The sequence below is a fragment of the Gadus morhua genome, chromosome 8, assembly GCF_902167405.1.
Source record: "Gadus morhua chromosome 8, gadMor3.0, whole genome shotgun sequence".
Taxonomy (NCBI): Eukaryota; Metazoa; Chordata; class Actinopteri; order Gadiformes; family Gadidae; genus Gadus; species Gadus morhua.
This window is the reverse complement of record NC_044055.1, coordinates 450,311-464,918: the sequence shown is the minus strand read 5'-3', so window position 1 is coordinate 464,918 and position 14,608 is coordinate 450,311. Positions and strand designations below refer to the sequence as shown.

Genomic DNA, 14,608 nt, shown 5'->3' with positions numbered 1-14,608 from the left:
CCGCCCCCTGCTCGCCACAGTTCAGTCATGTCACTCACTACCACAACGTAACAGTTCTGAACAGTTGCATTAACATCTTAAACAATAGCCCTAAACCTCAGGGTTAAAAAAGTATTTCATGACAACTTTGGTTTAAAGTACAGACAAAAGTGAGTATTGAAATAGATGCAAACTGCAAAGTGATATGAATGCGTGCGATGTCTATTGCTTCGTAGATGGCAAATATTGTTGTCGAGTTGGTCACCACCTCAGCTTATTGATCTACTTAAAGGGGCTTTGATCATCAGAACCACCTTGGCCAACATTTCGAATTATGGTCCAAACTGTGTTACAGACCCTGAAGTATTCTCGAAATGCTTGCCTTCGCCCTCCGATTGCGGCCTAGTACTGGACTATATGGGGTTCTACGCTACGCCTCTTCGGGGTCTATCGACGTCCAGGCACCGCTAAACTTCTGGGGTGGCGTAAGAAGGAAAATACAACCGCAGCTCGACAATGAGCCCGTTTACGAGCCTTCAACAGGTACAGTTCATTCATAGTTGCTGGGTTTGACTGTTTTGGTCGTCCAGCTTCTATCATATGTGAGGCTGGCCGTTCAAAAGTTGGACTTTGACCTGTTCTATATAAAGCCTAAGAATGGTACAAGTGTAGTGACGGTCGGCCCCGATACTGACGCCTAGTGATACAGAGATAAGAAAGACAGCTGCCTTCCAATGTCTGATTAGTACCGAAACTACTGCCATTGAAACTGAATGTACCGGTATGCATGTTTCCCATGTCGGCTCAGGTCGTGTTTTGTGTCAGCTGGAAGCAGCTGGTGCTGCGGAGGTGGAGCAGGCGGTGCAGGACGCCCAGTCGGCCTTCACCCTCTGGAGCCGCATGACCGGGATGGAGCGGTCGCGGCTCATGAGGGCCGCGGCGCTCATCATTGAGGTGTGTGTGTGTGTGTGTGTGTGTGTGTCATAGGGTTCTGCCCTGACCATCCTACCTCTCCATCGTGGAGCTCCTGCTATGGTCAGCTCAAACCCAGGATTCTCTGTCCCACACACCCCACCACTGGACCATCAGGTTATTAGATCTACCCATGGCTCAATAAACACATGGATCCTTTCACTCCCCAAATCGGTTCGGTCCATGAAGAGAAAGTCATGTGAAAGAGGAGATCAGGCAACCAGGAGAAGGTAACCCAGGTATGTAAGCGCGCGACGTTCTCCCTGTGGTTCTGACGGTACCCCTGGTCCCTGTGCAGCGCCGGCGGGAGGAGATAGCGGAGATGGAGGTGGTCAACAACGGGAAGTCCATCACTGAAGCCCGCTGGGACGTGGACTCGGCCCGGCAGTGTATAGAGTACTACGCCGGGCTGGCGTGCACGCTGGCAGGTGGGTACGGAGAGCCTCCCGCTCGGGCCTTTGAGTCTGAACACTCCTCTGACCTCAGGGCAGGAGTCAAAAGGGCCTCCTCTTTCTGCCGTCTTATCTACGGTCTGTGTTCTTAATTATCAAAAGGGAGAAGAATAGGACTTGGGGTTGAGGCAGGTTGGATCGTCATTGGTAATTGAGGAGAACAATAGAAGGTCGAAGAAACAACAGGAGGCATTGTTAAGTGGTTTTCTAAAGACTGAGATATTTCAATACACTACTGCCTCCTACGTGTGGTTCATTTCAAACATGTATTTTTACAAACTTTTGTTGCGTGCGCTAGGGCTGGGATTATACAGAAAAGTCTGAGTGTCTGATTGATGGTTCATACAGTGTCTGATTGATGGTTCATACAGTGTCTGATTGATGGTTCATACAGTGTCTGATTGATGGTTCATACAGTGTCTGATTGATGGTTCATAGAGTGTCTGATGGTTCATACAGTGTCTGATTGATGGTTCATAAAGTGTCTGATTGATGGTTCATACAGTGTCTCATTGATGGTTCATACAGTGTCTGATTGATGGTTCATACAGTGTCTGATTGATGGTTCATATAGTGTCTGATTGATGGTTCATACAGTGTCTGATTGATGGTTCATAAAGTGTCTGATTGGGAAAAGTTCCCTGGTCCTCCCCAATCATGAGGTTCGGTATATTTTCGTTGCTGAGTCACATTCATATTTGGCAAAGGCTGATGCATATGCAAATGAGAGGAGGGACATACTTTGTGTGGGAGGAGGGAGAGTGGGCCTTGTTGGTGTTATGCAATCAAACCATTTTTTATCTCCTGATGTACAGATTAATTTTGTGGTCATGTTTTCATGCGACTACGAGAAACGCTGAATGTGAATCTGAGGTCATGAATGTAAACATGGTGATGGACAGCACAGAGAATACTTCTGTAGTTTCATAACAAGTTCAAGATGCACGATACAGAAGTGAGCTGAAGATATTCATTGGAACAACATTTCGGTTCCTCTTGGGAAACAGCAAGTTCCTAGTGGACAAAGTTGAATGACGTTTTTCCTTTTGTGGTCATTCTTCGAGGTCAGCATAACCTAGTGGAAGGACAGCTGATGGAATGAAAAAAAAAGTTTGTGACTTTTGTTTTTTCTTTATAATTTCCCCCTGACCTTTTCCTAGGTCAGCACGTCCAGCTGGGGGGGGGGTCCTTCGCCTACACGCGGCGGGAACCACTGGGGGTCTGTGTGGGCATTGGGGCCTGGAACTACCCCTTCCAGATAGCAGCCTGGAAGTCTGCTCCGGCCCTGGCCTGCGGTACGGCGTCCCCTCCTACTGCCTCCTCTGTCCGTGCCAGACGTCGTTAAGGAGTCACTTCTATCCAAAGTACCACGAAGTCCGATTGAGCCCGAAACGCCAAAGCTATAAGAGCTGTGCTGTGTCTTTGTCTGCTATGTCTCTGATGTGAGCCCCCTGTCAAACACACTCCGTTGGACGGACAACAAAGAGTTCTATCCCATCTGACGTTCCGTCTGCTCCCCCCGGCGCTCGGGTCTCCCCAGGGAACTCCATGGTGTTCAAGCCGTCTCCGCTGACCCCTGTGACGGCGGTGCTGCTGGCGGAGATCTACGCCCAGGCCGGGGCCCCCCCGGGGCTGTTCAACGTGGTGCAGGGGGGCCAGGAGACGGGGGGCCTGCTGGTACACCACCCCCTGGTGGCCAAGGTGTCCTTCACCGGGAGCGTGCCCACGGGGAAGAAGGTGAGCTCTGGGGGGGGTTGTCCTGGGACTGGGCGGGGATTGGACGGTTCCGACCAAAAGGTACCCATTAAAGGTACCCAGTACCGACCAAAAGGTACCCATTAAAGGTACCCAGTACCGACCAAAAGGTACCCAGTACCGACCAAAAGGTACCCAGTACCGACCAAAAGGTACCCATTAAAGGTACTCGGTACCGACCAAAAGGTACCCATTAAAGGTACCCAGTACCGACCAAAAGGTACCCATTAAAGGTACCCAGCATCGACCAAAAGGTACCCATTAATGCCGCGTTTGCCAAAAGTGGGCGTGAACCGGACTGAGCCGTACTCGTTTTGCCCTCGTCTTCAGTACTCCTCCGTTGGGGTACTGAGACGCCTGAAAGGGTACCGGAAAATTCGAGCTACACACCCCCTCCGTTGATTGGTCGACAGAATCGTCACTTCCGGGCGACGGGGATAAAAACAAACTAACAGTAGCCTCGAGGTATTATTCTTTACAATGAACATGTTGCGTAAAATGCTTGCTTGGGCGAACAAGGAGGTGGAGACGTTCCTCTGCATTCTTGGGGAGGAAGACATTGTTTACGATGTTTACGTAGCTGCTGGGCGATCGACATCCGGCCTACCATAAAGGGTACTGTCGGCGGTGGAAACGCGACCTCGGAACTGAGCTGGGCTACACCGCCCCCTCCCTACCGGACTGAGGCGAACCGAACCTTACCGCACCCTGCAGTGGAAACGCGGCATCAAGGTACCCATTAAAGGTACCCAGTAGCAACCAAAAGGTACCCAGTACAGACCGAAACGTACCCAGTCACCACAATGACGTGTGAAGTCAAGAATTGTAAGTAAGTCATTGTGAGTATACATTTCCATTTAGGGCCATAGTATATCGAATATTATAGTACCTCGGTTCTCAAAGTGGGGTCCCCGGACCCCCGGGGGTCCGCGGCGCGTTGCCAGGGGGTCCGTGAAGAGCTTGTTGTTAACATAAACATACCGGTATTTATGGAAAATAAATTTGGGCCTGTCGTCATTACTCCCGTTGGCGTAACGTTAAACCAATGAACACTCGGCTTTTACATTACGTCAAACTCCCTCAGGCTTTACCTTCACATCTCGCACCTAAATAACTAAATAAAAGCCAATTAAACAGGCGTATTGTGTTCAGCCCTCCCCCTGCTTTAATTTTCGGCCAATAGTAACTCTGTTAACATTGCGTCAACCTGCATGCTCGAGTCTGCCCTGCGTTCACAACAAAAGATGCAAAAAGTTGCCGCACAGCACGATCCCATTCAGTGAATGTAGAGACGCGTTGCGGGTTTGCTGCCGGACCACTTGCTGCCGAGAAAACCGGCAGCAAAATTTGATTTACGGCGCAGCACGCCCGTGCCCGCGCTGCAGGCGCATTCACGTTTTTTGCTGTGCGTCAAATGCTGCTCGAGTTGAAATATTAAAACTTTTCGACAGCAAACGCGTGATGCAAACGCGTGGTGTGTGGGTGTGTGTGGGTGTGGGTGTGTGTGTGGGTGGGTGTGGGTGTGGGTGGGTGTGTGGGTGTGTGGGTGTGTGTGTGTGTGTGGGTGGGTGTGGGTGTGTGTGGGTGTGGGTGGGTGTGGGTGGGTGTGGGTGTGGGTGTGAAATTTTTATACACACATTTATAAACAAGTAAAATCTATTTACATATTGTAAAGTTATGCCAAAATACAATAAAATACTTATTTAACACTATTGTGGTATTAGCACTGAATGATTGAAGCATAAAAGAGTTCAAAAGCATCTAACAGAAAAAATTGACATGAGCCTATATGATAACATTTGTGTTGCGGTTATGAGGGGGTCCTTGAAATAATTTCTGCCCCATGGGGGGGTCCCCGGCCCCATATAGTTTGAGAACCCCTGGTATAGTATATAGTATAGTATATAGTATAGCTCTTAGTCAGAGTTAAAGTCTCAAAGGGCTTCACAGGCCCAGATTATATGACCCCCCCCTGACCCTAAGCCCTCTGAAGGCCAAGGGAAAAGTACCCCCCCAACCCGAGGGAAGGAACCTTGAGAAGGAGCCTAGGGGAGGGACCCCCCCCATACAGGGGGGGTCGGAGAGGGGGGTAGAGAAGGTTAGGGTTGGGGAGACATTACCCAGTTACTGTGTACTACACAGCATGTTGATCTTGGTTTACACCGTTACACTGTTTGTTTATAATAGTACTAATCGTAATAATCCCGTTGTCCTCGGCGACAGATAATGGAGATGGCGTCCAAGGGGGTGAAGCCAGTGACCCTGGAGCTGGGGGGGAAGTCGCCCCTGCTGGTCTTTGAGGACAGTGATCTGGAGAACGCAGTGAAGGGGGCGCTGATGGCCAACTTCCTCTCCCAGGGCCAGGTGAGTGTGGGCTTACCTGGCGAGTCGTCTCCTGTTGTTGGAGCCACCGTGGCGTTCCATTCTGCCACCATGGGGGGTGAGGCGACCGCTTGGGTCCAGGGGTTACCGTGGCGTTCCATTCTGCCACCATGGGGGGGGTGAGGCGACCGCTTGGGTCCAGGGGTTACCGTGGCGTTCCATTCTGCCACCATGGGGGGTGAGGCGACCGCTTGGGTCCAGGGGTTACCGTGGCGTTCCATTCTGCCATCATGGGGGGTGAGGCGACCGCTTGGGTCCAGGGGTTACCGTGGCGTTCCATTCTGCCACCATGGGGGGTGAGGCGACCGCTTGGGTCCAGGGGATACCGTGGCGTGACTGGGACTGGGGACTAAAATCTCAAGAGGCAACAGGAAATGGGAAACTATTTTCTTACAAAATAACTAAACAGTTATTAGGGGGGATAAAAATTTCATACGATTGTGTCTAATGAATATGCGAAAGTCAAACTGTTGAAAGTTGAGCTAGAGCCAAGTTTGTCCACAAGGATGGATTACTTTCAACCTAACAAATGCCAACACGTTTCCATTGGACTCTTGGAACTAGAATCATGTTGGGATAAGATGGTAGGCAAGTTATAAGCTTGTATGAGTGACTTATTGGGTGGGCTCTGTTGACTGAACCCCTATAGATTGACTGGAAGAGTCCCCAACCTGCTCCTTCATGGCATGTATCTAGAAACCATCATTGCTTTGATCAAATCAACTAAATGACCAAGTAGACTATATTGACTGAATCCTTTAACAAGACCAATGCATGTCAGTGCTCGTCTCTAAACCGCCTCAACGTGGGCCAGGTGTGTAGCAACGGCACCAGGGTGTTCGTCCAGAAGCAGATCCTCTCTGAGTTCCTGGAGGAGGTGGTCCGGAGGACCCGGGCCATCCCGATCGGGGACCCGCTCCACGACAGCACCCGGATGGGAGCGCTGGTCAGCCTGCCGCACCTCAACAGAGTCCTAGGCTTCGTGGAGCAGGCCAAGAAAGAGGTATTCATCATGTTACCATTGTTCTGCGACGGTTTGTCGCGCTGTTTATTGAAAACATTTGGATAAATATTGTATTGAACTGCATGGCTACAGGGTAGTGTAGTGGACAGGGACGGGGGTTCGACTTCCCACAGAGGTACCAGGTTCGATCCCAAATGTCCACAAAATACCTGTGGAGATCGATGAGAAGGATAACCTCTAGCTGCTGCTTAACGACATGTACCTGGACTCCCTGTAAGCCTCATTGGATGAACACCAGCTACATAGTGATAGGCATGAGGCTACCGTCTATACTCAATGGTCCAGCCTTGGTAGTGACCCCTCTGTGACCCTCTGACGCCTCCCCCGGCCACAGGGAGCTGCCGTGCTGACGGGGGGCCAGCGGTACCGGCCGTCCGACCCGCAGCTCCAGGGCGGGTACTACATGACGCCGTGTGTCCTCGGTGAGACCCGCAGCCTGCTGCTCAGGGAGAACCAGAGGGTCCATAACGAACATTGTTGCATTATTCACCACGTTTCTTAAAAAATAAATACCAAAAACTCTACAGTAAGATCTTAAGATAAAGTCAGATGGTTTCCCCTAATGGGAAAATCGAACTTTAATAGAAATGTTAAAAGCAATACAAAAAAGAGAAATAAAAAAATGAGATGTGTATATACGAAAATATACATATATCAAAATTTGTGTAGTAGCAATGTGAACATTAATGCAAAAAACAAATGTCAACTCAATGTAAACATGCAACTTTCTGAAGCCGCCCGTCCGGGGGAGCCTGTTCTGATGGCCCTTTGTGTCCCCACAGGGGCCTGCACTGACGACATGGCCTGCGTGAGGGAGGAGATCTTCGGCCCCGTCATGTCCGTGCTCTCCTTCGACACGGAGGAGGAGGTGCTGAGGAGGGCCAACGACAGCGTCCTGGGACTGGCCGCTGGCGTCTTCACCAGGTACACACACACACACACACACACACACAGACACACACACACCTACACACACACACCTTCACACACCTGTACACACTAGGGCTGGAGACGAATACGTATGAAGTATTCGGCACAGCATACATTTTTGATTATTCAGAATATTATGTCAAAGGCGAAATAACAAAGATAGAGTTGATTATTAGTGATTACGTTAAATTGAATGTGCCAACATGAACAAAAGTGCTTTAAATAAACAGTGTGCACACAATTACTTTTGGAGAATTAACCAAAAATAATAGCACTATTACGTATCTATTTTTACCTGCATCTCCACACATTACTACAACTTCCACCAAACTACTACATGGGGGCAAATGATTGAGAATACGTCTTAGAATAGAGTCACTGTGGGGCTGCTTTATTCTTTACCGAAGAAGAATCTTAGAGAATCTTAGAATGAGACCACGATCTCTCAAGATATTGAGATATTATTTTTGTTTTTAAAAATATTTTTTGCACTCATTTACCTGAAATGGAAGCATAACCAAAAATCTGGTATCACCTGATATAGGACCGGCACATCAACATTGGACCACAGAAAGGGAACACTCAATCTTCTAAGCTTAAATGCAACAGCTTCCTGAATCAGACACTTAACATAAACGATCAACTTCCTCCTCTTCTCCTCTGTCGCGCCCAACCTTGGAGTATTTTTTCTGTGAGTACGAGGAAAGAGGTAGGTAGGTGGTAGGTAGGAAGGAAGGAGGGAGTTAGAGACATGTTTTCCCCTGAACTCAACACCTGAAGGGGCTCTTGTAGCGGGAGTGCAGAGGTGGTCCCTTGTGCAGCATTCTCCTACACCATGCGATGCGGTGTCCACGACAATGAAAGGTTGTTTCCACAGATAGTTCTCTTCATGAAATGGGGGCAACGTAGAAGAGAGAAACTGAAACTGGTATCGACCCTATTGAGGCTAGAATCAATCTTCAAAAACAAGACGTATTATCGTAGTATCGTTATTTTTGCATTTAAGTTCAGAGACTAGTGTTTCCTTAGGCAGGGAAGGAAGCACATTCTTATGTTACGAAGATACTTACTACTAACTACTTTATTCAGATACGTAAACACATAGCAGACATTGACATTATCAGTTCCATTCATCCGTAATTCTTCCACCACCAGATTCTGGATATAACGGTAGCACATTGGGGAGGGCGAGGGGGAGAGGGTGCTCTGACCCCTTGCGTGTGTTGATCCAGGGACGTGCAGAGGGCCCATCGAGTGGTGGAGCAGCTGCAGGCCGGGAGCTGCTTCATCAACAACTACAACGTCACGCCCGTGGAGCTGCCCTTTGGCGGCTACAAGATGTCAGGTAGGAGTCCGGACGCCCTTCAATATAATGAAGCGTGTGTTCATCTGTTGAGGGAACTTCATACTTACTATGTCATACTATTCACTTATCAGAATAAGTATAATGTCCAATTTCGACGTTGTGATATATTGGTAGTCTTACATCCAAATGGGGGCAGGTTCATGTAGTGGTTAGGGTTCCAACAGATCCCGTTCTGATCCCAACGTCCACACCGTGTCCTTTACCTTACAAAGCCCCGTCACATGATCCTATTCATCTATCTAAAGCCCACCCTTTACACCGGGCCCTTGGCTGTGCAGGAGGACCCTGTTGTACAGTGCTGTGTGGTTGTGTCTTTATTGACGGTGTGGATTCTGCTGTGGTCTACACCCCGCTGTGTTCTCCGTCAGGCGTTGGGCGGGAGAACGGCCAGGTGACTGCGGAGTACTACAGCCAGCTGAAGACCGTGTACGTGGAGATGGGGGATGTGGACAGTCTTTTTTAAGACAGGGTTGAGTTAACAACTCAAGAGAACGACGGAGACATTTGGCCAGAGACCGGACACAAACGCTCTGCTTTTGACTGAATCTAGTAGTGATTTATTGAATGATTGTGAACGACTGTTGATAATTGTGTGAAGTCGCCCAAGAGTATTAGAAGGACGACCCAATGGAGTCCGTCATCCCTGCAGGGCTTTTCTCACACCACATGAAGCAATATTTAATGTGTGGACGGTCCCCAATCTAGGAATGATTGTTAAGATTGAGTGTTTACAAGTCTGATTTGAATGACTTGTATCTGTCCACCTCTGTCTTCTGGTACTAAAGATGAACGATGGTTCTGCGTTATGAAATGATTGTAGTCATGCACATATCAGATTGTTTTAATGTTTACAACAAAGAATGTTACAATTACAGATTTGTCAGGTTATATTTTCATTGTATTAAATATAAATGTGAAGTTTGAAACAATCCTTAAATACCAGCTTGTGAGCCAATGAATTCTTAATTCATACAACCATTAGCTTACATCTTAATCTCATAGCACTTTTTAAATGTAAAATAAATGATGCAAATAAAACGTAGAATTGCAATCAATTCCTTATTTCCTCTTCCCTTTCATCGACGACCTTCAAACTACATTCTCCTCTTCTTGGCCAAGCTCCTGACTGAACCCTTCCCCTAATGGCAGAGAAATGGAAATCCAATGTGACAGAAATCCAATCTGCAGCCCGGCTTGTAAACACAGAGCTCAACACAGCGAGGACAATGGGTGTCTCTGTGACTCAGCCCCCCCCCGGTGTGGCCCGGAGGAGCTGGGCCTCAGCCCCCACGGCGTGGCCCGGAGGAGCTGGGACTCAGCCCCCCCCCATCGTGGCCCGGAGGAGCTGGGACTCAGCCCCCCCCCAGCGTGGCCGGGAGGAGCTGGGACTCAGCCCCCCCCCAGCGTGGCCCGGAGGAGCTGGGACTCAGCCCCCCGGCATGGCCCGGAGGAGCTGGGACTCAGCCCCCCCCCAGCGTGGCCCGGAGGAGCTGGGACTCAGCCCCCCCGGCATGGCCCGGAGGAGCTGGGACTCAGCCCCCACGGCGTGGCCCGGAGGAGCTGGGACTCAGCCCCCCCCCAGCGTGGCCCGGAGGAGCTGGGACTCAGCCCCCCCCCCCAGCGTGGCCGGGAGGAGCTGGGACTCAGCCCCCCCCCCAGCGTGGCCGGGAGGAGCTGGGACCCAGCCCCCCGAGCGTGGCCCGGAGGAGCTGGGACTCAGCCCCCCCCCCCCAGCGTGGCCCGGAGGAGCTGGGTCACAGCCCCCCCCATCGTGGCCAGGAGGAGCTGGGTCACAGCCCCCCCCATCGTGGCCAGGAGGACCTTACCTTTGACAGAGGCCGCTGCGGCTTCTTGAACTGGGCCGATTCTGTGAAGAGGGAAGTTGAGTCAGGGGTGAATGTCATTGCCTCAGTTTGGAGCAGTTTCCATACGATGCTTCCCTCTCCTGGCGGGACCTACCGTCCTCAGAGGGGAAGTCCTGGCCTCCGTCCAGATCCTAAAGGTCCAGAACATTAGTACCACCAATACAACCAGTCTACATCCTGCTGCTGTCTACATCAGATTGTAAGGCCCTGTGTTTCTGTGATGGGTGGTGCCCACGTCATTACCAAGGTAACCCGGACGTGAGGCGCGATCAGATAGGAAGGATCAGATTGGATATTGATATTCACGAGGATATTTGGATAGTGGGAGTCTCCGATGTTGTCTACGTCACTATGGAAAGTCTGAGGGAGTAATAATTCAACTAGCTCTTAACTTAGGATACCATGGACATATCTAGACAATGCTGATCCATGGTGATTTATAAAACATTATCAGTAAGATAACATCCTACAACAGGTGTGTACCTATCTGTCTAAGGCTCTTCTAAGGCGTATGATCTAGAGTGAAGGATCGGGGCAGCTCGTCCTCGGGGACCAGCTCAGTGCTCAGGGTGTCCCTGTCTCTAGGTGGGGATGCGTACGGGGGTCACCTGGCTCCCGCCCAGCCGTGGCAGCAGGGGGCGGGGGGGCTCCCCGGTGGAGGGCCGGCTGTCCCTGATGTGGTTCCCCTCCTGGAGCTTCTCCACGCGGCTCTGCTCGGCGGCCACGCGCAGGCTCAGGGAGTGGTGGGCCGTCTGCACCCCGCCCACCCGGAAGTGCACCGCCGAGCCCTCGAACCACAGGTTGTCACACACGCCCTCCTGGAAGCCCGGGGGCTGGTAGTCGGCCGGGGTGACTGGAGGAGAGGAGGAGAGGGGCTCCAGTGATCCCAAAGCTCCCAGCGTGGACCAGGTACATTAGCTCATCCTACACAGAATGGGCCTTGAGGATGCTTCGACTGTGTCCTCAGACCTGTGGGGTGTGTACGGCTGGTTGAAGCAGCCTCTCACTGATAGCCTCGAGGGCTGGATGAGGCTGAGCGCCTGTTGAGTACTGAGCCCTACATGCACACAGGATAGAGGATCCATAGAGAGAGCGGAGCTCTGACACGCCAGTACTGAACGCCTGCTCTGACTCTTATAGCTCTACCAACTGGTTTAAACATCAACAACCTGTGTCAAGGTCATCGAATGGAAGGACTGCAACAACATGCTGTTTACTACGATGGCTTTCCCTGGTTCTGATGCGGTCGCCTTGTGTCAATAAGAAATGAGCTAGTGTGCAAGTTCTGTTTAACTCATCACAGTAGTAGAGATTGTGTGTCTTGCCTTCATCGTAATGTGTATGTACTCTTACTGGCATCTCAGCGGCAGAGTTAGTGTGTAAGCCTTGTTTGACTCCCATCATAATGTAGTGTAGTGGTAGTGTAGTGGTAGAGTTTGTGTCCTACATAATTGTCATCGTAGGCAAGTCCTGCTTTACATATATCAAAGTGTGTGTCTCTTACTGTCATCGTAGTGGTATAGTTTGTGTGTCTAACCATCATTGTAACGTGTGTGTCTCTTACTGTCATCGTAGTGGTATAGTTTGTGTGTCTAACCATCATTGTAACGTGTGTGTCTCTTACTGTCATCGTAGTGGTATAGTTTGTGTGTCTAACCATCATTGTAACGTGTGTGTCTCTTACTGTCATCGTAGTGGTATAGTTTGTGTGTCTAACCATCATTGTAACGTGTGTGTCTCTTACTGTCATCGTAGTGGTATAGTTTGTGTGTCTAACCATCATTGTAACGTGTGTGTCTCTTACTGTCATCGTAGTGGTATAGTTTGTGTGTCTAACCATCATTGTAACGTGTATGTCTCTTACTGTCATCGTAGCGGTGGAGCTTATGTGTGAGTCCTGCCCGACCCTTATCCCAGAGGGAACGTCTTACGGTCATCGTAGTAGTAGAGCTTCATGCTGAGGTTGATGTCGCTGGGCAGAGCTTCCAGGTTCTGCATGAGCAGGAAGAGCTTTCTGACGAGCAGCACCGAGGCGTTCTTGGTGTCGTTCAGGGTCATCTGCATCTCTACATTCTGGTTCCTGTTGGGAGTGGGGGGAATGTAGTCCACACCTCATCTTAGACGCTAGCATATGCCATGGTAGACCATAAACAGATATTAATATCAGATTTCCAGTACATAAATACATCAAGTCTTTATGAGGTCGCCACCCTCATGTTTGGAAACAAGGTAAAATATAGTCTATATTTTATTTGTCAACCATTGGCTTATTCAAACATAAACTTTGTAGTGGGCCGAGTACAACTCAACCTTAACCTTCTACTGAGAGATTATCGGCTGTGTGAGGCATTACCGGAGCACGTCCATCTGCGGTCCTTTATCCGTGTACTTGAACTTGAATTGGTAGGACTCGATGATGCACTGCCAGGAGAGAAGAGGGATATTAATGAGATCTGATGGGAAACTCATTCATTTATAATCACAATAAAAGATTTTAGTCATTTTGTATGTCAATTAGTACGTGTTCTGCTTACATTACGTTTATCTGGGTTGGTGTGCACCTTTAATGCAAGGACACAAACATTTGTGTAAAAAACGGATTGAATCCAATGAAGACATTGAAAGTATCCACAAGCTCAATCTGCAAATGTAGGTCAAAATGCGGTTAATATCTTCTTTTTTTTATCATTGAAGTTGATACTCACCCCAATGAAAACCATTTGAAGCTGTGTTAAAGAAAAATAGATATAACAAATTATCAAGAGGTCCATGAATAAAGAAAATTGTCATCCCATAGAATATGCTTCTTTGACTTACATATCGCTTCTCTAGCGCATCAAAACAGCCCATCATCCTACAAAAACGAACGACAAATTATTTAACACTTAGCAATGACATAGTTTATAATAATTCCAGTACTTTGTTTATTACTGCCTTTTTTTTAAGAGCATGACTGGATAAAATCGAAATAGCATTTACCATTTGACCACTTTGGAGGCGCCTGGAGTTCTGCAGTCCTGCCGTAATACTTTGATGCATAAATCTGCGTAAAAGAAAAGACAATGTTTCTATGGGCTCTTTTATTTGACCAGCCAGTCAAACCCCCGCTGAGTCCAGCCCAGCTCACCTTCCAGGTACCGGGACCTGTACGCATCCTCGGGGAAGATGCCTCTCAGATAGGTGATGGACGAGACGGCCACGGCCATCATCCTCTTGACGTACACCAGAGACTGCTGTTCTGTTCTCAGCTCGTTGTCGAATAAGCCAGTCCACTGAAAATTGTGTTTTAATAGATAGATAAACTATTTCAGAAATCATATATAAAAGAAACCGTGTTTGTTGCTAATAAGTTAGCCATGACACACGAAAACCACACGGTGGCGCGATTTAGCTTGAAACATCTGGGCTGGCCACAAACGTTAAGAAAGATGAATTGACGTATACAAAACTGTAATATTAAACTACATTCATACCTCCATTGTTTCCCCTTTCTTCTTCCTCATACACATTGGACCAGCTGCCATTCTCCTTTCCTCATAAAGTGCTAGGCTAACCTGGAAGACAACTTGCCGCACCTGCTATCGTCGACCTACGATAATGTTATTTTACCCTAAAATAGTACAAGTATAAATGTTATGATATCGGCAAAACGATAACCAACATATGTCCTAAGATAATTATGCAAATCGATATATGGGACGTCTGCTTCAATATTAATTCACATTAGACTGAGTCAATATTTAAAAGCTGTTACTTTGCTAATATCGTCAGCGACCCTTTGGCGCCAAACGAAGCGTAAGCTGGTATGACGTAATCAATGGCGTCCTTAACCCGTTCCACGGAAGTCTCGCATTATTTTCATGGACCTATTAAAGTTTTAGGC

At 48.8% G+C, this 14,608-nt stretch overlaps 2 protein-coding genes across 3 annotated transcripts; one reads left to right on the top strand and one right to left on the bottom strand.

Moving 5' to 3' along the window:
• The first annotated feature begins 6 nt into the window (after positions 1-6).
• On the top strand, positions 7-9,915 carry aldh9a1b (aldehyde dehydrogenase 9 family, member A1b). The gene is made up of 12 exons (XM_030365010.1): positions 7-149; positions 335-522; positions 788-933; positions 1,250-1,379; positions 2,564-2,698; positions 2,944-3,140; positions 5,382-5,522; positions 6,355-6,543; positions 6,899-6,986; positions 7,347-7,488; positions 8,727-8,839; positions 9,229-9,915. The coding sequence occupies exons 2-12, from the start codon at positions 354-356 to the stop codon at positions 9,321-9,323; spliced, it is 1,545 nt and encodes a 514-aa protein (XP_030220870.1). The 5' UTR covers positions 7-149; positions 335-353; the 3' UTR covers positions 9,324-9,915.
• Positions 9,686-14,520, bottom strand: zte38 (zebrafish testis-expressed 38). 2 transcript variants are annotated; one of them, XM_030365011.1, is made up of 12 exons: positions 14,199-14,520; positions 13,853-13,997; positions 13,705-13,768; positions 13,543-13,579; positions 13,431-13,451; positions 13,260-13,286; positions 13,079-13,146; positions 12,657-12,805; positions 11,325-11,578; positions 10,820-10,856; positions 10,687-10,727; positions 9,686-9,999 (listed from the first exon to the last, which is right to left on the bottom strand). In XM_030365011.1, the coding sequence occupies exons 1-12, from the start codon at positions 14,247-14,249 to the stop codon at positions 9,955-9,957; spliced, it is 939 nt and encodes a 312-aa protein (XP_030220871.1). In that variant the 5' UTR covers positions 14,250-14,520; the 3' UTR covers positions 9,686-9,954. The 2 variants fall into 2 exon arrangements, with proteins under 2 accessions (XP_030220871.1, XP_030220872.1); XM_030365012.1 differs by having other exon boundaries at positions 11,334-11,578.
• Positions 14,521-14,608: the final 88 nt, after the last annotated feature.